Source organism: Convolutriloba macropyga, chromosome 3 (assembly GCF_964194025.1).
Source record: "Convolutriloba macropyga chromosome 3, txConMacr16.3, whole genome shotgun sequence".
Classification (NCBI taxonomy): domain Eukaryota; kingdom Metazoa; phylum Xenacoelomorpha; order Acoela; family Convolutidae; genus Convolutriloba; species Convolutriloba macropyga.
The window spans coordinates 72,607,792-72,628,666 of record NC_134470.1 but is presented as its reverse complement, the minus strand read 5'-3'; the positions used below and the strand labels follow the sequence as shown (position 1 = coordinate 72,628,666).

The 20,875-nt window shown below is 36.2% G+C and overlaps 1 protein-coding gene across 8 annotated transcripts in view; it reads right to left on the bottom strand.

Moving 5' to 3' along the window:
• Positions 1-241: 241 nt before the first annotated feature.
• LOC142337273 (neo-calmodulin-like) overlaps positions 242-20,875 on the bottom strand; it is a 105,433-nt gene continuing 84,799 nt past the window's right edge. For all 8 annotated transcript variants that reach the window (XM_075386446.1, XM_075386440.1, XM_075386443.1 and 5 more), the window contains exons 5-7: positions 4,642-4,752; positions 3,788-3,925; positions 242-458 (exon numbers count right to left, since the gene is read on the bottom strand). In XM_075386446.1, coding sequence (XP_075242561.1) covers positions 394-458; positions 3,788-3,925; positions 4,642-4,752 — 314 coding nt within the window. In that variant the 3' untranslated portion in view covers positions 242-393. The remainder of the gene's footprint in view (positions 459-3,787; positions 3,926-4,641; positions 4,753-20,875) is intronic.

The window sequence follows — 20,875 nt, the reverse complement described above, 5'->3', positions numbered from 1 at the left end:
TTACGTTTCAAATTTGAATTAAGGAGATTAAATCTTTTCTGTTTATCCCCTCCGCACATAATAGATCCCCCATAACAGAGCACGTGTCTTTACATAGTAAATCATTGTTCTTTTTGTACAATTGTGACACGTGGGTCTGGGGTTGGGGGTGCGTCCAAGTATGATATTATTTGTCAGGCCCGTTTGAATCTGTTTGCAGACAGTATTGCTATGTTATACGAAGCTTAAAATGTTTAAAAACTTTCTAAGAAATAATGTCATTTATAATTTAATTATGATACATAAACTGTGAATCTACTGAGCAGACGAAGTTGATTTGTGTAAGCTAAATTTCAGTTACTCCTCACAGTTCCGTTCACTATTGGATAAACTTTTAGTGCGATGGAGAATCGCTCAGTGTTGATCATGTGACCCTTTGGCATGCTTCTTGTACACGTCTTGAATGCCCTCTATCATTTCTGAAATGTGAAGCAAAGTTAACAAGCGAGGACCGATCAGAAGTTCTTGTTCGTGTACAGTTTCAACACGTCAATTACAACAAATTTTACGGAAAAAACGAAAACGGAAAAAAATAGATCAACGAATCGTATCCTTAGGTACATTTTGATTATAGTCTTAACAAACCTTCGTGCAAAAAGTGAAACAGAGAGCTGTTATTTTAAAATGATTTTAATGGCAATCAAAAATTTTTAAGGCAAACATAGTTGTATGTTAAGAGAAAAAGCAGAACATTTTACTGAGAGATTTTTTGTAAAATTGCCTTTTAATCATCTTTTATTCTATCGTTTATCAATCATCTAATGGTTTTTTATATCATCCCCGGGTCGAAGTTTTCGGGTGAGTTTTTGTAAGATATGCGGTGAATGCGGTGCATTTTGGTAAAAAATGCGGTCATTGCGGTGTATGTGAAGAAAAACAAATTTACCCCATTTCATCGCATTTCCTTCAAAAATTCACTGCAAAATTCACTGTTTTTCTTACAAAAATTCACCTCATCGAATTCTGTGACAAATTATTGTAAGAAATGCGGTGAAAGCGGTGAACGCTGTGAAAAAAATTCATCGCATTTCACAGCATTTCCTACAAACGTTCATAGCAAAATTCACTGTTTTTCTTACAAAAATTCACTGCATTTGCTTTTCAATGTTTACTGAATCTGATTTAAATTCACAAGAAATATCCGTGAAGTACGTGACAGTTGGCGCAGTAGAAAAGGAAGTTGGAGGCAAGAAGGAGGTAAGAAGTTCGAACCTCTGTTTGGTGGTATCTTTTTTGTAAGAATACTGAGAACGCGATGAAAATAAATAATTCACAGCGTTTCAGCGCATTCAGCGCAAAAAGATATAAGAAATACTCGGTGAAATTTTTTTTCACCGCATTTAACCGCATTGCTTGTAAAAATTCACTACCACACCTCGACCTTGGTCTTCTTTTATTAAAAACTGGCCTTGTTTTTAAAAATATTTGTAATCTGTAAGAGTTCTAGCTTTGTTCAAACCGAAAGTCACGCAATAAGATTCTATTTTTTTTGGTTTCTAAACAAGGTGGCCAATTGTCACGCGAAGAGCGTAATGTATGAAGTAGAGGTGAACTAGAAAAATTCTTTAAGTTTTCTTCAGGATTAATTCCCCAAAAACTACTTCACGTGTTCAACTAAAAATTGCTGTTGCTCAACCACTTTGATTAATAATTGCGTTAAAAATTTGAGTTCAACCCGGATAGGAAAAAAAGTTTGAAAATTTAATCAACATAAAACAATTGGTGGATAGAATCAAAAACTCGCTAAGAAATTGCATCGAAATTTGATCTAAAAATTGCCTAAATGAAAATAGTTTCAGCTAAAAAAACAATCCAACAAGAAATAGTTGATGATTTTGGACCCCAAAAACTGCGCCTAACAGCATGAAATTATGCTTCTTAAACAGTTTCGTATAAAAGAATATTAGAATCGCATAGTTAGAGTCTAGTGAGCCGAAAGGCTCTAACAGAACTTAATGCGCCCAGAAGATAGCTGCTTAGCCAGGTTCTGAGGACAAAAGTCAATAAACATAGGACGAAAAATTGACTAAGAGAAAATCATAGAATGAAGACAGTAAATTGATTGTTACTGTTTTTGTGTTAGTGCAATTAATCAATCCAATTACAATTCATTTGAACTTTTAACCAAACTTTTGTGAAATACATTAAGTTGCATTTCTGCAATCTGATTTCGTGAAGTACATTTGAAAATTAGCGCGAAGTGTAGCTAAATTTTTTATAAAGCGTACCGCTGCTTTCCCTAAAGTTTAAGCGAAACAAATTTTTTGTAACGTGTTTTACGCCATACTTTTGCAAAATTAACAATTTTTCAAGATACTGGTTTAATTTTTGTATCACATTTCCGTTTTTAGAAAAATAACCAGTGATATCATTGTCCTAAAATATTAATGCTGATTGCCCGTAGTAGAATAAACACTTTCTGATGTTTTGTGGCATTTCACTTGGCAAAAGTTTTAAATCTCAATGCAGAATCATGTGTCATTGAAGAATTCACTAATTTTTTGAATACTAAACTGCTTTCTGATTTCATATACCTAATTCTTTCTCACCATCTAGCAGTTTTTAATTCTTTTGCATAAGGGACGCACAAAATATTTTAATAGAATTCTGCGGTGACAACTGTTTGTTTTTCACCGCAAATCACAGCATTTCTTACTTTATTTGGTCAGAAAAACTCGACCAAATTGTTACCTAAAATATTGTTGCTCGATTGAATCTTTTCAACAATTTCCCCCTTTTTGCAAAATGGGAGTGTTCATGAACAAAACTTAAGCGAGCAATTTAGTAATCCATCACTGACGAATACTAATTTTTCAGGTATGCGCATACTATGTTGAACTGAATAGAATAAAATGTGCCATGCTATAGCAGTTAGCCGAATTGGAATAAAAGCCGAAAAAAATCCGACTGAGGTGTTGGTGGGCGCAAGCGCGCCGCAGCTTTGCCGCGATATCATAACCGAGCCGCGATTTCCGAATTACATCCCACAGCGCATAAGAGGCATGGTCGTGAACAGCTGTCCGCAATTGCATTTAGCTGATGTTTAGTTGTCTAAACTGTAGGCCAAGTATTGTTGTGCTAAATATAGCAGAAAAAAAGGGGGGATTCCCTATTAGGTACCAAGGCGGGATTGTTGCAAAGGTCCATTTGATTTGATATTGTTGTATAGGAGTCAGGTATTAAAATTATCAGAATGACTGTATAGCATAGTAGTATTAAAGTGAGCTAATTTAGACTATAAAAAACACATTTACAAAGTTTTAATTGCAAGATTATATCATTTCGTCATGCTTCGCTGGCCAGGGAGATGCCTCAGCGACCTGGGGTACTTGATATGAAATTATCACAACCGAACATGGGATTATGTTGTCCGCTTAAGTATCTATAGAACATGTTTGTATTACCGACTGATAGTTTGTAATGAAATATTGAACAGAAAGATGAAAAGGGAATAAATTGGATAGAATGAAAATGGGTATTTGCATCACTGGGTATTTTGGTATAGGGTATTTTGTCTTGTAATCGGTTGTGTGATAATGGAGAACATACTTGTGCCACAAAAAGTTGCATTTCACAATTTGAAGTATGCTAAAAATTCTTGAAGTAGTTACTGTTCAGTATGAGGGTTTAAAAACGTGCAAAAAACAACAATTAGAGATGTTCCTATTCTAGTTGGGGAAAAATAGACATAACTCCCTCATGCAGTTTCATTAAGTTACTGAAACTTTGTGGTGTTTTGAGGACTAACGTTCGTAGTTGATGGCGCCTTCTGAGTTGACATTGTACTCTCTCACAATCTCACAGACCTCGTCATCTGCTAGTCTGTCCTCTCCCAGCTGCTGGAATATCGTGCAGAGGTCCCCCTCACCTACGTATCCCGTCCCATCTAAACACAGCTCACAGAGATTACTCTAATTCCCACGAACAACTCAATTTCAATTTTTGGGTTTTCTTGGGCGTGAAATAACAGAATCATCATTTTGTTTTCTTGCGTTTGCGCGGAGAGTCTGTGTACTCTGATTAAGAAAGTGGGACAAAGTATTGGAATTAGTGAAACTATTTTAGGGAAGTAAAATAGATGCTTCAATGATGCTTCGATGAAATCATATGACGAAAATCTAATTCTGAAAATGAAATGAATCGGAAACAATTATTTGCAAACAGAACATGGCGACAGTCGTAAGTTCGAAAGCCAATGTAATAAAACTTGAAACTCGGCACTTGATAACTATTTGAGCAAGGTTACGTGACTGTGCCAAAATTCTGGCTTAGATCTTGAACCGCTATACGGTTATCGATAAGTACCAGATTTTCTTAGTGATTTCATCAGTCAGGTAAAGTATAATTACTAGAAATGTGTTACTCTCGAACCTTGAGAACGGGTATTATTCCAAAATCTGTTTGAGAAATCATTTTTTTCTTTCCTAATATAAAATAATTATAGGAAACCCTTATAAAACAACGGGGATCTCTTCCGTTTAATGCACGTCCGGAGGGGGGGGGGAGTGCAAATAAAATGCACCCAATAATCGGGGGCGGGGCAAAAAGGGAAAGAAGGGAAAAATGGATCCGCCAACGGGAATCCATATTACAAGAATTAACCTTGATCGAATTGTCTGAAAGCCTCTCTGACGACATCTCCGTTAGGATCTCCTTCGAAAAGGTCTTGGCTCAACACTTTCGCGAAGTCTTGGTAGCTCAGGAAACCATCTCCTGAACAATCAACAACAACCAAATTCATAAACAATTCTATTCATCAAATCCTACAAAGAGATTACACACTAAAAAAAGTTCAGGTAAAGTTACCTTAACGCAGTTAAGGTAAACCTCTGTTAAGGTAAAATTAAGGTAAAAGTTACCTTAACTTTACCTTAACTTGAGTTAAGGTAAAAAATTACCTGAACTGTGTTAAGGTAAAATTACCTTAACTTACCTTAACTTTTTTAATAACTTTCTGCAGTACATAATTGTTTATTTTTAGTAAAATTTGCAAACCAAATGTTGAAGTTTATTACAAGAGCTTTACAATGATCCTTATATGAAGCAATTTGAGCTAATATTTGTCGACCTACACTACAGCAAACCCCAAAATTACTTTCAGTGAGTGCTCAAAAAAATTCAAAAAGGCAGTAACGCACCAATTTTGCAAAAACTGGTATTTTTTTTTTCATGCGCCTCTGTTTATGTATTGGCTGCTCACAAATCGATTCCGAGTGGTACCGAAAGAACTGGTTTCAGAAAAACGGTTTAGAGAAAGTTTAAAAGTGGTTTTAAAGTGTATCAACTTGAATCCAATCACTCTTCCTTATATATTAAGTTAAAAACTATTATTCCTGCATAAAAAAATCGCTGTAAAACTGGATTACACTAATATAGAAGCGGTTTCGACATATGATCTTCATGTAGCTTCCATTAAATATAGTCTGTCAGATTCAGATTGATTTTTATTTTAGTTCGAACTGATTCCATTTTCCAACAAAAGCACTACTTCAAAACCCTATTCATCGAACTTAAAATTGTTTGTTATAATCAGGTAAACGTTTCCAAATTGGGGTTCTCTGCTATATTAAGGGGACAAAAACACATTTATGGAACAGTTTCCAGCCGTTTGTTGAGTTTCGCAAAATTACGGTGAAGTTCAATATAAAATTTTTCCTCTCTTCAGACCTACTGATGTTTCTAGCTTGACCAAGTATTGTTGGAAGCTTTAATGCTTTTAGAGGTTAACACCAAAAGTGAAGTCTCAACATAACGGTTTCAAGCAACAATGAATTCTTTAACATCAAAACAACCTGACCTGCGGTGGTTTTAAAGTGGATCAATTTGAACTGAAGAAATCTCCAATATATTTTCAACCAAAAACAACTACTCCTGCATAACGTAGATCTGCGGAATATTGAATTCTACCAATATAGAAACGGTAACGGCATATAGTTCTCATTTAGTCTCCATTTCTTTAAAGCTTTTCGGAATCAGATTGATATTCTTCTTGAATCGAACTAATTCCATTTTCCAACATGAGCAGTTCTTCAAAACCTTGTCCGTCTAACTGAAGTTTGCTTGTTAAATATGATTAAATGTTTCGGAAACTGGGCTCTCGACAAATTATGGGGGACAAAACAAACATGGAACTATTTCCTGCTGTTTATCAAGTTTCGCAAAGTTACAGTTAAGTTTAATATAAAAGCTTCCCATTCTTCAGCCCTAGTGATATTTCTAGATCGAACAATTATTTAGGAACTAATTGGCATTTTTTAAGTGAATATCAATACTGAAGTTTCAGAAAAGTGGTTTAAAGAAACTTTAATTTCTTTAAATCATAACAACAGGAAACGCAGTGGTTTTAAAGTGGATCAAACTGAATCCAATCACTCTTCCTTATATGTTAAATCAAAAACTATAATTCCCTTCATAAAGTAGATCTCTGGAAAACTGGATTACACATAAATTGAAACCGTAACGAAATATGGCCCTCATTTAGCGTCCATTTGTTTAAAGTCTTTCAGAATCAGATTGTTACTCTTCTTAGTTCGAACTAATTGCATTTTCCATTATAAGCACTGCTTCACACCCTGTCCGATGAAGAGAAGTTTCTCTTTGATGTTAGGTGCATGTTTTCGCAACTGGACTTTCTATAAATTATAGGGGGCAAAATAAACATTTATGGAACTATTTCGTGCCGTTTATTAAGTTTCGCAAAGTTACAGTTAGGTTTAATATAAAAGCTTCCCACTCTTCAGCCCTAGTGATGTTTCTAGATCGAACAAGTAATTTGGGAGCCCTTCGGGGTTTTTGAAGTGAACATCAAAACTGAAGTTCCAGAAAAACCGTTTAAAGAGACTTTAATTTCTTTAAATTGTAACAACAGGAAACGCAGTGGCTTTAAAGTGGATCAAACTGAATTCAATCACTCTTCCTTATATGTTAAACAAAAACCTATAATTCCCTGCATAAAGTAGATCTCTGGAATACTGGAATACACATAAACTGCAACCGTAACGACATATGGCCCTCATTTAGCTTCCATTTGTTTAAAGTCTTTCAGAATCAGATTGTTACTCTTCTTAGTTCGAACTAAATGCATTTTCCATTATAAGCATTGCTTCACACCCTGTCCGGCGAAGAGAAGTTTTTCTTTGATGTTAGGTGCATGTTTCCGCAACTGGACTTTCTATAAATTATAGGTGGCAAAATAAACATTTATGGAACTATTTCCTGCCGTTTATTAAGTTTCGCAAAGTTACAGTTAGGTTTAATATAAAAGCTTCCCACTCTTCAGCCCTAGTGATGTTTCTAGATCGAACAAGTAATTTGGGAGCTATTCGGGGTTTTTGAAGTGAACATCAATACTGAAGTTCCAGAAAAACCGTTTAAAGAGACTTTAATTTCTTTAAATTGTTACAACAGGAAACGCAGTGGTTTTAAAGTGGATCAAACTGAATTCAATCACTCTTCCTTATATGTTAAATCAAAAACTATATTTCCCTGCATAAAGTAGATCTCTTGAAAACTGGATTACACATAAATTGAAACCGTAACGACATATGGCCCTCATTTAGCTTCCATTTGTTTAAAGTCTTTCAGAATCAGATTGTTACTCTTCTTAGTTCGAACTAAATGCTTTTTCCATTATAAGCATTGCTTCACACCCTGTCCGACGAAGAGAAGTTTCTCTTTGATGTTAGGTGCATGTTTCCGCAACTGGACTTTCTATAAATTATAGGGGGCAAAATAAACATTTTTGGAACTATTTCCTGCCGTTTATTAAGTTTCGCAAAGTTACAGTTAGGTTTAATATAAAAGCTTCCCACTCTTCAGCCCTATAGATGTTTGTAGATCGAACAAGTAATTTGGGAGGCATTCGGGGTTTTTGAAGTGAACATCAATACTGAAGTTCCAGAAAAACCGTTTAAAGAAACTTTAATTTCTTTAAATTGTAACAACAGGAAACGCGGTTGTTTTAAAGTGGATCAACTTGAATCCGATTTCTCTTCCTTATATTTTCAATGAAAAACTATAATTCCTGCATGAAGTGGATCTCTGGAAAACTGGATTACACATATATTAAAACCGTAACGACGTAGGGCCCTCATTTAGTTTCCATTTGTTTAATGTCTTTCACAATCAGATTGTTACTCTTCTTTGTTCGAACTAATTGCATTTTCCATTATAAGCACTGCTTCACACCCTATTCGATGAAGAGAAGATTCTCTTTGATTTTAGGTGCATGTTTCCGCAACTGGACTCTCTATAAATTGTAGGGGACAAAATAAACATTTATGGAACTGTTTCCTGCCGTTTATTAACTTTCGCAAAGTTACAGTAAGGTTACATTTAGTTCGTTAGACCCGTCCGGTAATAGGGATTGTCCCCATATATATTTTAGAGGTGGTTATAATGAGTGGTTATTGGTTATAGTCCAGAAACAAGACCCGAAAAGGGTCATTTTGGTCATTTGGTACCGTACCTTTATGTTGGAATATCTCCTCGTAGAGTGAACCGATTGTTGATCTGTTTTTTTATTTGAACTCAGCTTGAGCAGTACTTGAATCCCTGTAAATGGCGTTTTGTTCCTTTCAGCCGTTTTTGAGAAATTGGCCTCGACACATACCCAGGTTGACCACCTTAGACGAAACTTTGAAAACTTACTAAGACTTATACGCTGCCCTAGAAAACTTACAAAACATTGTACGGCACCGTATAAGGCCGTAATAAGTTTTCTACGGCACCGTATCCAATTGATGTAATTGCCAATTTCTAAAGTCTACCTTCCTAAAATTGGTTTTTAAAAAAAACGATTATCTTGCACAAGTCATTTTTTCAATAATTTTTGGCACTTTTCACATCTATGAAAAATTAAAAAACTTAGTACGGCGCAGTATAAGGCCGTACCAAGTTTTGTAATTTTTCCAAAGTGTTTTTTCAGACATTAATTTGCTCTGCAGGTACACATAACGTTCAAAAATTTCACTATGAATAAGTTTGAAATAGCAAAAACATGTTACGCCCCTTGTGAGGCGGTGCAGAGTTTTGGAAGTCTAATGATATATTCTGCAGTTCATGTCATTAATCAACCAGAAAAAATTCAGTTCCAATTATCCACAGTAGCTGGTGAAAAAATACCTAAAAACAAGCCCACATTTTATAGGAAAGAAAAGAAAAATTAAAGTGTTTGTTTTGCGTTCGTTTCAATTAAATCTGTTCTGGTTTCAGAAGAAAATTTTTTATTCAAAATTTGGCTCATTTGAAAAGTCAGTTACCTTTGGGCCTTCACAACAGCAAGAGCCGTCTTGCAGATCTACAATAAGATAGTTTAAACTATTTACAAGAATGATTTAAGAAAAATCTTCAAATGCGCAACAATAAATTCATTTGATCGCTTTAAAAAAAAATAAATCAAGGTTTTATATTTTCTGGACTTCTATATAGTTTTGGCATCTAACTGGCTTATCAGCAGCGCAATTGGTGGCGCTTAAATGGTTACTGCATGCAATGTAATTTGTTTGTCTTGAAAATTTGTTATTGAACGGTTATTCAAGATTCAATCCTGAGAACAGTGTCCGATCTCAGATTCTATTGGCTGAGGTGTGCCTTTTGTAATCGAACAAATTTTTTGCGTGCAATTTGTGTTTTCCAGGCAATACTCAAGTGTCTTAATTTGACTATATCAATGGTTGTTGGTATTACAACAATTTTTCTATTTTTATTGTTTTGTCAAATTTCGGTGTATGTTGTTTTGTATCAAAACTGATGAAACACCATAACCTTCATGGCGAGGCGGGAAATTTTTTCCCATCTTATTATGAAGGTTTGTCTCAATTGGGAACGCAAAGATGGACTGAGTTTACTCCCAAAAACACGCTAGAGGTACCTTTTAACCACGTCAAGTATTTTTTCGGCATTTTTGGGCTCTAAAAATAGCTGAAAAAATGGGGTATACTTAGGGATTTGTTAAATGCTCCTGAAGTACTGATCCAAATCTGTTCGGCATAGTCGCATTTTGATAGTATCAAACAGTTCATGTTTGCCCTGCTCGCTGCTTTCTTCATTCATGCCGGTAAAAAAATTATTGACGGCCAAACTTGAAATAAAAACAATATTTTTTTATATAGATTTTAGCGTCGATAACGTGTTTCAAATACTTGTTTTCATGAAAACAGTTCAATGATCGTTTAAATAGTTCAATCCGTTCTTACCAAAGGTGATGGAAGTGGTAAACCCTAAAAAAGTCAAACAAAGGCATCTAGTGCGTTCCAGCTTATGATAAATAATTTTTTATTCGACTTTTTGTTCTGTAAAAAACATTTTACTAGTGTCCCATCGTTTTGAGTCCTTATTAGGTAGCAAGTACTACAAAAAACAATTGTCAGCAGTCAATTGAGAGTGATAAATCACATAGTGTCTGCAAAATAGTCAATCATGCGTTTTGTGTTGCGATAACATCGTATATCGCTGATAAAATAGGTACCTGCCGAAAATCCTAAATGTGAATATGTCTCAAACCTTTTAATCCCTTCTAAACTCATTCTGTAGCCGAATGGGACTTCTGTTGAAGCCAAAACAATATTGAAATGGGAATAAGGGCTCGAAAAATGGGGAAAATTTATAACACATTGAAAATTTTTTGATTTTTAAATGTTGTAAATAAGTGAGGTTAAAGTTTGTCAAGGATAGTTTTTGATACTTTTTCAATAGACTTTCGCTCTTTATGAAGCACACAAGTGAAATAATATCAACACTGCAGATATCGTAACAATCGTAACATGTAAGAACTCATTTTGTCGTTTTTTAAATTTTAAAACTAATAAGATTTCAAGTAATCTTCTTTCATCCATAATAACCCGAAGGAAAACTTTTGTATTGCAAGTGAACTCAATCATCAAATTTTCATTTCTTCCTAGTCCTCATAATGTCTATCAACGTCATGCAACTTCATAACTTCAATTGTTGAAAGAACGCAGCACTCGAACTATGCTGCACTTTAAGAACTAGAAAAATTAAGTAAAATCTTAAAAAAAGTTCCGACTGTTTTTTCAATTGTAAATGATTGTTTTTAGTTTTTTGTCGCCTCTTTCGTTTGCTATTGTTTGTTTCATCAATTTTCGTTCATTAGCTTCTTGAAAGATTTATAATAGCTATTGGTAATGGAGAACTACAACAGTTTTTTCCTGAAATGACAATTTATCAAATTTTTTTGTGTGAAAAACATTAGGACACGCTATTTAAAGCAGCTGTTTCGCAGTTAAAAGTTTCTCCTAATTGGTTTTTATCATTCCAGGCCTAAGAACAGATTATTGCCCGGGTGAATTGAAATATTTACAGTGGATGTTCTGGCAGAGTCTGCAAATGCTGAGGAACGAAGTTTGTTTCGTCGCATAAAAAAGGCACTCCGTTTTTGGCCTTTTTTCTTGTTTCTCTGTCAAATATTAACCAAAACGGTTAATTTAGAGCGCATTCTCTTCCTTTTAAGCCCGTCTTTGATGAAATTATTGGTCGCCTTCCTAAAAAGTTTTTGTGAAAGGGTAATTTAACTGTGAAAGCTGGAAAACTTAACAATTCTCAAATTTTAATCGATTAGTGGTGTTTTGCGCAAATAACAGGTTTTTCGGCGTGCAATTTGTGCTTTCTAGGCACCATTTAGGTCTTTGGAGCTACTTGTATTAATTGATAAGCTTAATTCAACAATTTTACTTTTTTCACGATTTCATCAAATTTCTGTTGATGTTGTTTTATGTCAAAACACACAAAACACCATAACCTTCATGGTGAGGTGGGAAATTTTTTCCCACCTCACCATGAAGGTTTGCCGTGACCTAGAATGTGGAAGTGGACCAGAATTACACCCACAAATACGCCGGGAACGCTGTTTCACGTTGTTTTACGTCGGTTCCGGAGATCTTGGGCTTCGATTTTAGCCCAAAAAATGGGGTACAGAACAGTATTTTCTTAATATCTCCTAAAGTACTGGACCAAATTAAACCGGAGTGGTCGCATTTTGTTAGCACTGAACCCCTCTTGCTTGCAGTGTTTGGTTCGTTTCCCAAATCGGCCTAATCAAAAAGTTATTAATGTTCAAATTTGAAATAGTTCGAATTTTCGGGCTATTCTGGGTGACCCAAATTTCGGTACAACAAAACACGCGATTTACCCAACAAGTGTTAGTGATTTAGAATCCCCAGTTAGTGGGGAGTCTCCCCATATATATTTTGTATGTAGTTTTACGTAGTCCAGGTGGTCAATTTTAGCGAAACCTGCGCCGTACTTGTCCTATTTAGTCATTTGGTACGGTACCTTTATGTTGGAATATCTCCTCGTAGAGTGAACCGATTTTTGATCTGTTTGTTGATTTGAACTCAGCGTGAGCCGTACTTGAATCCCTGTAAATGGCGTTTTGTTCCTTTCAGCCGTTTTCGAGAAATTGGCCAGGACACATACCTCCATTTTTACCTATTCGTGTCCGGGTACATTTCAGGTATGTACATGTTAGACCAACAAAAATGACGAATTTAGCCCCGCGTATTGGTTCCCTAGACTCCCCTGATAGTGAGGATTCTCCTCATATATGTTTTATAGTGCGTTTTCCGTAGTTCAGAAGGTCAATTTTAGCTCTGAAAGTGGCGTATCTCTCTTCTAGGGTCATTTGGTACGGTACCTTATTTTTGCTATAACTCCTTGAAGAATGCACGGATTGGGCTCATTTTTTAATATGATGCGTATCTCAAGCAGTGCTAATAACTGTTCTAACGGCGTTTGTTTTTGTTCGGTCGTTTTCGAGAAATTACCCTGTAAACTTGAACCCATTTTGAACCCCAGAAGAGGATGACCGCCAGGTCTGATCATCTGGTGACCTCTGAATATCTTCATTAAACTGTCCGAGAATTGGTTGTTTAGACTCCCCTGATAATGGGGATTCTCCCCATATATGTTTGGTTGTTTTAATCAGAATCGTTGATGAAGGTGTTGGGCATTTTGGGTCATCCAAGTCCTTTTTTGGTGCATTTGGCACCAACGGCTCGATCGTTAATAACTCTGCCTACACGAATTTTTTTTCCCATTGAGTTGCATAATCAGAGAGCTCGTTATGCGTGCTTTCTTATGATATAATTAAACCTGAAAAAATATTCACCAGAAGTTGTAAATTTGAGTACGAGCATGGGAAACGTCCCTATTTTCGATCGGACTCGGTCGATTTTTGCTAATAACTCTGTGTATAGAGGGAACTTTTTCATTTTGTTTAGTGATATGAACAGCTTAGTTCAAGACGGTTTCAATGGTATACATATCACATAGTGTTGTTTTCAAAAAGTAGTAAAATTAGCCCGCGAGTCGACCGTAATTTGGGTCATTTTGGACGTTTCTGACGTCCGTTCGTGACGTAACTTCACCGTAACTTATTCTCGTATCCATTGCAAAATGTATTTCCATGCTCTCTGAGTTCCATGGCAATGTTCCAGAACTCATGCCAAAATTTGGCGTTGGTCGGTTGGTGTTTTTTTGGGGGGGGGGTCGTTTTGGGGGGGGGGGGGGGGGGTTCGTCGCCGGGGGGGGGGCGGTCGCTTGGTGGGGGTGGCCGTGCGTCTTGTGTGTTGTCTTTGATGTTCTTTTATGTATACTAACAAAATGTGTTTTCAGAGTTTGTTTTGGCTTCTCTTCTGTCTGCTGTCTTCTCCTGCCAGGTGAGTTCTTCCCGCTTCTTTGCTAGCTAGCTTGGCTAGCTGTTGCTTTCTTTCGGTCTGGTTTGCTCTGCACCGCAGAGCTGCGGTTTTCGGACCGGTTTTTTCGGTCCGTGTTCCGACATCGTGGGAATGTGTTCTTGCAAAGCAAGAAGGCTCGTTGAAGCTTTGCACTCTTCTTGGATTTTCAATTTTGCGCTTTTTTTGTTTGCTTCCGCTTTTTTTTTGGTCTGGTTTGCTGTGCACCGCACAGCTTCGGTTTTTACAGCTTAGGTCTTGTTCAACGTTTTGATATTCTACCTAGGAGTGTCTTAGTCCTAGTAGGCTCTGAAAAAGGGCTAATTGTTGCTCTAACTGGTCTGAAAAAAAAGTTCTTAATACGTTGTCAAATTTCGGGCTCAAAAATTATTCTTGTGCGTTTTCATAAAAAGTCTCTTTCAGTATAGTCAAGGACTTGTTCAAATGATCTGAGGGTCTACGTAGGAGTGTCATAGTCCTATTAGGTTCTGATAGAGGGCTAATTGTTGATCTAGCTGGTCTGGGATAGAAGTACTTAACACGTTGTCAGATTTCGCACTCAAAATACCATCTTTATACAGTTTAACAAAAAGTGTTTTTCAATATAGTGAAGGACTTGTTCAAATCAATTGAGGGCCTAAGTAGGAGTGTGAAAGTCCAAATGGGTTCTAAATGAGAAGGAATTATCGTTCTAGGTGGTCTGAGATAGAAGTACTTAACACGTTGTCAGATTTCGCACTCAAAATACCATCTTTATACAGTTTAACAAAAAGTGTTTTTCAATATAGTGAAGGACTTGTTCAAATCAATTGAGGGCCTAAGTAGGAGTGGGAAAGTCCAAATGGGTTCTAAATGAGAAGGGATTATCGTTCTAGGTGGTCTGAGATAGAAGTACTTAACACGTTGTCAGATTTCGCACTCAAAATACCATCTTTATACAGTTTAACAAAAAGTGTTTTTCAATATAGTGAAGGACTTGCTCAAATCAATTGAGGGCCTAAGTAGGAGTGGGAAAGTCCAAATGGGTTCTAAATGAGAAGGGATTATCGTTCTAGGTGGTCTGAGATAGAAGTACTTAACACATTGTCAGGTTTCGCACTCAAAATACCAGCTTTATACAGTTTAACAAAAAGTGTTTTTCAATATAGTGAAGGACTTGTTCAAATCAATTGAGGGCCTAAGTAGGAGTGGGAAAGTCCAAATGGGTTCTAAATGAGAAGGGATTATCGTTCTAGGTGGTCTGAGATAGAAGTACTTAACACGTTGTCAGATTTCGCACTCAAAATACCATCTTTATACAGTTTAACGAAAAGTTGTTTTCAATATAGTGAAGGACTTGTTCATATCAATTGAGGGCCTAAGTAGGAGTGGGAAACTGCAAATGGGTTCTAAGTGAGAAGGAACTATCGTTCTAGGTGGTCTGAGATAGAAGTACTTAACACGTTGTCAGATTTCGCTCTCAAAATACCATCTTTATACAGTTTAAAAAAAAGTGTTTTTCAATATAATGAAGGACTTGTTCAAATCAATTGAGGGCCTAAGTAGGAGTGGGAAAGTCCAAATGGGTTCTAAATGAGAAGGAACTATCGTTCTAGCTGGTCTGAGATAGAAGTACTTAACACGTTGTCAGATTTCGCTCTCAAAATACCATCTTTATACAGTTTAATAAAAAGTGTTTTTCAATATAGTGAAGGACTTGTTCAAATCAATTGAGGGCCTAAGTAGGAGTGGGAAAGTCCAAATGGGTTCTAAATGAGAAGGAATTATCGTTCTAGGTGGTCTGAGATAGAAGTACTTAACACGTTGTCAGATTTCGCACTCAAAATACCATCTTTATACAGTTTAACAAAAACTTGTTTTCAATATACTGCAGGACTTGTTCAAATCAATTGAGGGCCTGAGTAGGAGTGGGAAAGTCTAAATGGGTTCTAAATAAGAAGGAACTATCGTTCTAGGTGGTCTGAGTTAGAAGTACTTAACACGTTGTCAGATTTCGCTCTCAAAATACCATCTTTATACAGTTTAACAAAAAGTGTTTTTCAATATAGTGAAGAACTTGTTCAAATCAATCGAGGGCCTAAGTAGGAGTGGGAAATTCCAAATGGGTTCTAAATGAGAACGGATTATCGTTCTAGGTGGTCTGAGATAGAAGTACTTAACACGTTGACAGATTTCGCACTCATAATCCCATCTTTATACAGTTTAACAAAAAGTTGTTTTCAATATAGTGAAGGACTTGTTCAAATCAATTGAGGGCCTAAGTAGGAGTGGGAAAGTCCAAATGGGTTCTAAATGAGAAGGAACTATCGTTCTAGGTGGTCTGAGATAGAAGTACTTAACACGTTGTCAGATTTCGCTCTCAAAATACCATCTTTATACAGTTTAACAAAAAGTGTTTTTCAATATAGTGAAGGACTTGTTCAAATCAATTGAGGGCCTGAGTAGGAGTGGGAAAGTCCAAATGGGTTCTAAATGAGAAGGAACTATCGTTCTAGGTGGTCTGAGATAGAAGTACTTAACACGTTGTCAGATTTCGCTCTCAAAATACCATCTTTATACAGTTTAACAAAAAGTGTTTTTCAATATAGTGAAGGACTTGTTCAAATCAATTGAGGGCCTAAGTAGGAGTGGGAAAGTCCAAATGGGTTCTAAGTGAGAAGGAACTATCGTTCTAGGTGGTCTGAGATAGAAGTACTTAACACGTTGTCAGATTTCGCTCTCAAAATACCATCTTTATACAGTTTAATAAAAAGTGTTTTTCAATATAGTGAAGGACTTGTTCAAATCAATTGAGGGCCTAAGTAGGAGTGGGAAAGTCCAAATGGGTTCTAAATGAGAAGGAATTGTCGTTCTAGGTGGTCTGAGATAGAAGTACTTAACACGTTGTCAGATTTCGCACTCAAAATACCATCTTTATACAGTTTAACGAAAAGTTGTTTTCAATATAGTGAAGGACTTATTCATATCAATTGAGGGCCTAAGTAGGAGTGGGAAAGTCCAAATGGGTTTTAAGTGAGAAGGAACTATCGTTCTAGGTGGTCTGAGATAGAAGTACTTAACACGTTGTCAGATTTCGCTCTCAAAATACCATCTTTATACAGTTTAATAAAAAGTGTTTTTCAATATAGTGAAGGACTTGTTCAAATCAATTGAGGGCCTAAGCAGGAGTGGGAAAGTCCAAATGGGTTCTAAATGAGAAGGAATTATCGTTCTAGGTGGTCTGAGATAGAAGTACTTAACACGTTGTCAGATTTCGCTCTCAAAATACCATCTTTATACAGTTTAATAAAAAGTGTTTTTCAATATAGTGAAGGACTTGTTCAAATCAATTGAGGGCCTAAGTAGGAGTGGGAAAGTCCAAATAGGTTCTAAATGAGAAGGAATTATCGTTCTAGGTGGTCTGAGATAGAAGTACTTAACACGTTGTCAGATTTCGCACTCAAAATACCATCTTTATACAGTTTAACGAAAAGTTGTTTTCAATATAGTGAAGGACTTATTCATATCAATTGAGGGCCTAAGTAGGAGTGGGAAAGGCCAAATGGGTTTTAAGTGAGAAGGAACTATCGTTCTAGGTGGTCTGAGATAGAAGTACTTAACACGTTGTCAGATTTCGCTCTCAAAATACCATCTTTATACAGTTTAATAAAAAATGTTTTTCAATATAGTGGAGGACTTGTTCAAATCAATTGAGGGCCTAAGCAGGAGTGGGAAAGTCCAAATGGGTTCTAAATGAGAAGGAATTATCGTTCTAGGTGGTCTGAGATAGAAGTACTTAACACGTTGTCAGATTTCGCACTCAAAATACCATCTTTATACAGTTTAACAAAAAGTGTTTTTCAATATAGTGAAGGACTTGTTCAAATCAATTGAGGGCCTAAGTAGGAGTGGGAAAGTCCAAATGGGTTCTAAATCAGAAGGAACTATCGTTCTAGGTGGTCTGAGATAGAAGTACTTAACACGTTGTCAGATTTCGCACTCAAAATACCATCTTTATACAGTTTAACGAAAAGTTGTTTTCAATATAGTGAAGGACTTGTTCATATCAATTGAGGGCCTAAGTAGGAGTGGGAAAGTCCAAATGGGTTCTAAGTGAGAAGGAACTATCGTTCTAGGTGGTCTGAGATAGAAGTACTTAACACGTTGTCAGATTTCGCTCTCAAAATACCATCTTTATACAGTTTAACAAAAAGTGTTTTTCAATATAGTGAAGGACTTGTTCAAATCAATTGAGGGCCTGAGTAGGAGTGGGAAAGTCCAGATGGGTTCTAAATGAGAAGGAACTATCGTTCTAGGTGGTCTGAGATAGAAGTACTTAACACGTTGTCAGATTTCGCACTCAAAATACCATCTTTATACAGTTTAACGAAAAGTTGTTTTCAATATAGTGAAGGACTTGTTCATATCAATTGAGGGCCTAAGTAGGAGTGGGAAAGTCCAAATGGGTTCTAAGTGAGAAGGAACTATCGTTCTAGGTGGTCTGAGATAGAAGTACTTAACACGTTGTCAGATTTCGCACTCAAAATATCATCTTTATACAGTTTAACGAAAAGTTGTTTTCAATATAGTGAAGGACTTGTTCAAATCAATTGAGGGCCTAAGTAGGAGTGGGAAAGTCCAAATGGGTTCTAAATGAGAAGGAATTATTGTTCTAGGTGGTCTGAGATAGAAGTACTTAACACGTTGTCAGATTTCGCTCTCAAAATTCCATCTTTATACAGTTTAACAAAAAGTGTTTTTCAATATAGTGAAGGACTTGTTCAAATCAATTGAGGGCCTGAGTAGGAGTGGGAAAGTCCAGATGAGTTCTAAATGAGAAGGAACTATCGTTCTAGGTGGTCTGAGATAGAAGTACTTAACACGTTGTCAGATTTCGCTCTCAAAATACCATCTTTATACAGTTTAACAAAAAGTGTTTTTCAATATAGTGAAGGACTTGTTCAAATCAATTGAGGGCCTAAGTAGGAGTGTGAAAGTCCAAATGGGTTCTAAATCAGAAGGAACTATCGTTCTAGGTGGTCTGAGATAGAAGTACTTAACACGTTGTCAGATTTCGCACTCAAAATACCATCTTTATACAGTTTAACGAAAAGTTGTTTTCAATATAGTGAAGGACTTGTTCATATCAATTGAGGGCCTAAGTAGGAGTGGGAAAGTCCAAATGGGTTCTAAGTGAGAAGGAACTATCGTTCTAGGTGGTCTGAGATAGAAGTACTTAACACGTTGTCAGATTTCGCACTCAAAATACCATCTTTATACAGTTTAACGAAAAGTTGTTTTCAATATAGTGAAGGACTTGTTCAAATCAATTGAGGGCCTAAGTAGGAGTGGGAAAGTCCAAATGGGTTCTAAATGAGAAGGAATTATCGTTCTAGGTGGTCTGAGATAGAAGTACTTAACACGTTGTCAGATTTCGCACTCAAATACCATCTTTATACAGTTTAACAAAAACTTGTTTTCAATATAGTGAAGGACTTGTTCAAATCAATTGAGGGCCTAAGCAGGAGTGGGAAAGTCCAAATGGGTTCTATATGAGAAGGAACTATCGTTCTAGGTGGTCTGAGATAGAAGTACTTAACACGTTGTCAGATTTTGAACTCAAAATACCATCTTTATACAGTTTAACAAAAACTTGTTTTCAATATAGTGAAGGACTTGTTCAAATCAATTGAGGGCCTAAGTAGGAGTGGGAAAGTCAAAATGGGTTCTAAATGAGAAGAAATTATCGTTCTAGGTGGTCTGAGATAGAAGTACTGAACACGTTGTCAGATTTCGCACTCAAAATACCATCTTTATACAGTTTAACAAAAAGTGTTTTTCAATATAGTGAAGGACTTGTTCAAATCAATTGAGGGCCTAAGTAGGAGTGGGAAAGTCCAAATGGGTTCTAAATGAGAAGGAACTATTGTTCTAGGTGGTCTGAGATAGAAGAACTTAACACGTTGTCAGATTTCGCTCTCAAAATACCATCTTTATACAGTTTAACAAAAAGTGTTTTTCAATATAGTGAAGGACTTGTTCAAATCAATTGAGGGCCTAAGTAGGAGTGGGAAAGTCCAAATGGGTTCTAAATGAGAAGGAACTATCGTTCTAGGTGGTCTGAGATAGAAGTACTTAACACGTTGTCAGATTTCGCTCTCAAAATACCATCTTTATACAGTTTAACAAAAAGTGTTTTTCAATATAGTGAAGGACTTGTTCAAATCAATTGAGGGCCTAAGTAGGAGTGGGAAAGTCCAAATGGGTTCTAAATGAGAAGGAATTATCGTTCTAGGTGGTCTGAGATAGAAGTACTTAACACGTTGTCAGATTTCGCACTCAAAATACCATCTTTATACAGTTTAACGAAAAGTTGTTTTCAATATAGTGAAGGACTTGTTCCTATCAATTGAGGGCCTAAGTAGGAGTGGGAAAGTCCAAATGGGTTCTAAATGAGAAGGAACTATTGTTCTAGGTGGTCTGAGATAGAAGTACTTAACACGTTGTCAGATTTCGCTCTCAAAATACCATCTTTATACAGTTTAACAAAAAGTGTTTTTCAATATAGTGAAGGACTTGTTCAAATCAATTGAGGGCCTTAGTAGGAGTGGGAAAGTCCAAATGGGTTCTAAATGAGAAGGAATTATCGTTCTAGGTGGTCTGAGATAGAAGTACCTAACACGTTGTCAGATTTCGCACTCAAAATACCATCTTTATACAGTTTAACAAAAACTTGTTTTCAATATAGTGAAGGACTTGTTCAAATCAATTGAGGGCCTAAGTAGGAGTGGGAAAGTCCAAATGGGTTCTAAATGAGAAGGAACTATTGTTCTAGGTGGTCTGAGATAGAAGAACTTAACACGTTGTCAGATTTCGCTCTCAAAACACCATCTTTATACAGTTTAACAAAAAGTGTTTTTCAATATAGTGAAGGACTTGTTCAAATCAATTGAGGGCCTAAGTAGGAGTGGGAAAGTCCAAATGGGTTCTAAATGAGAAGGAACTATCGTTCTAGGTGGTCTGAGATAGAAGTACTTAACACGTTGTCAGATTTCGCTCTCAAAATACCATCTTTATACAGTTTAACAAAAAGTGTTTTTCAATATAGTGAAGGACTTGTTCAAATCAATTGAGGGCCTAAGTAGGAGTGGGAAAGTCCAAATGGG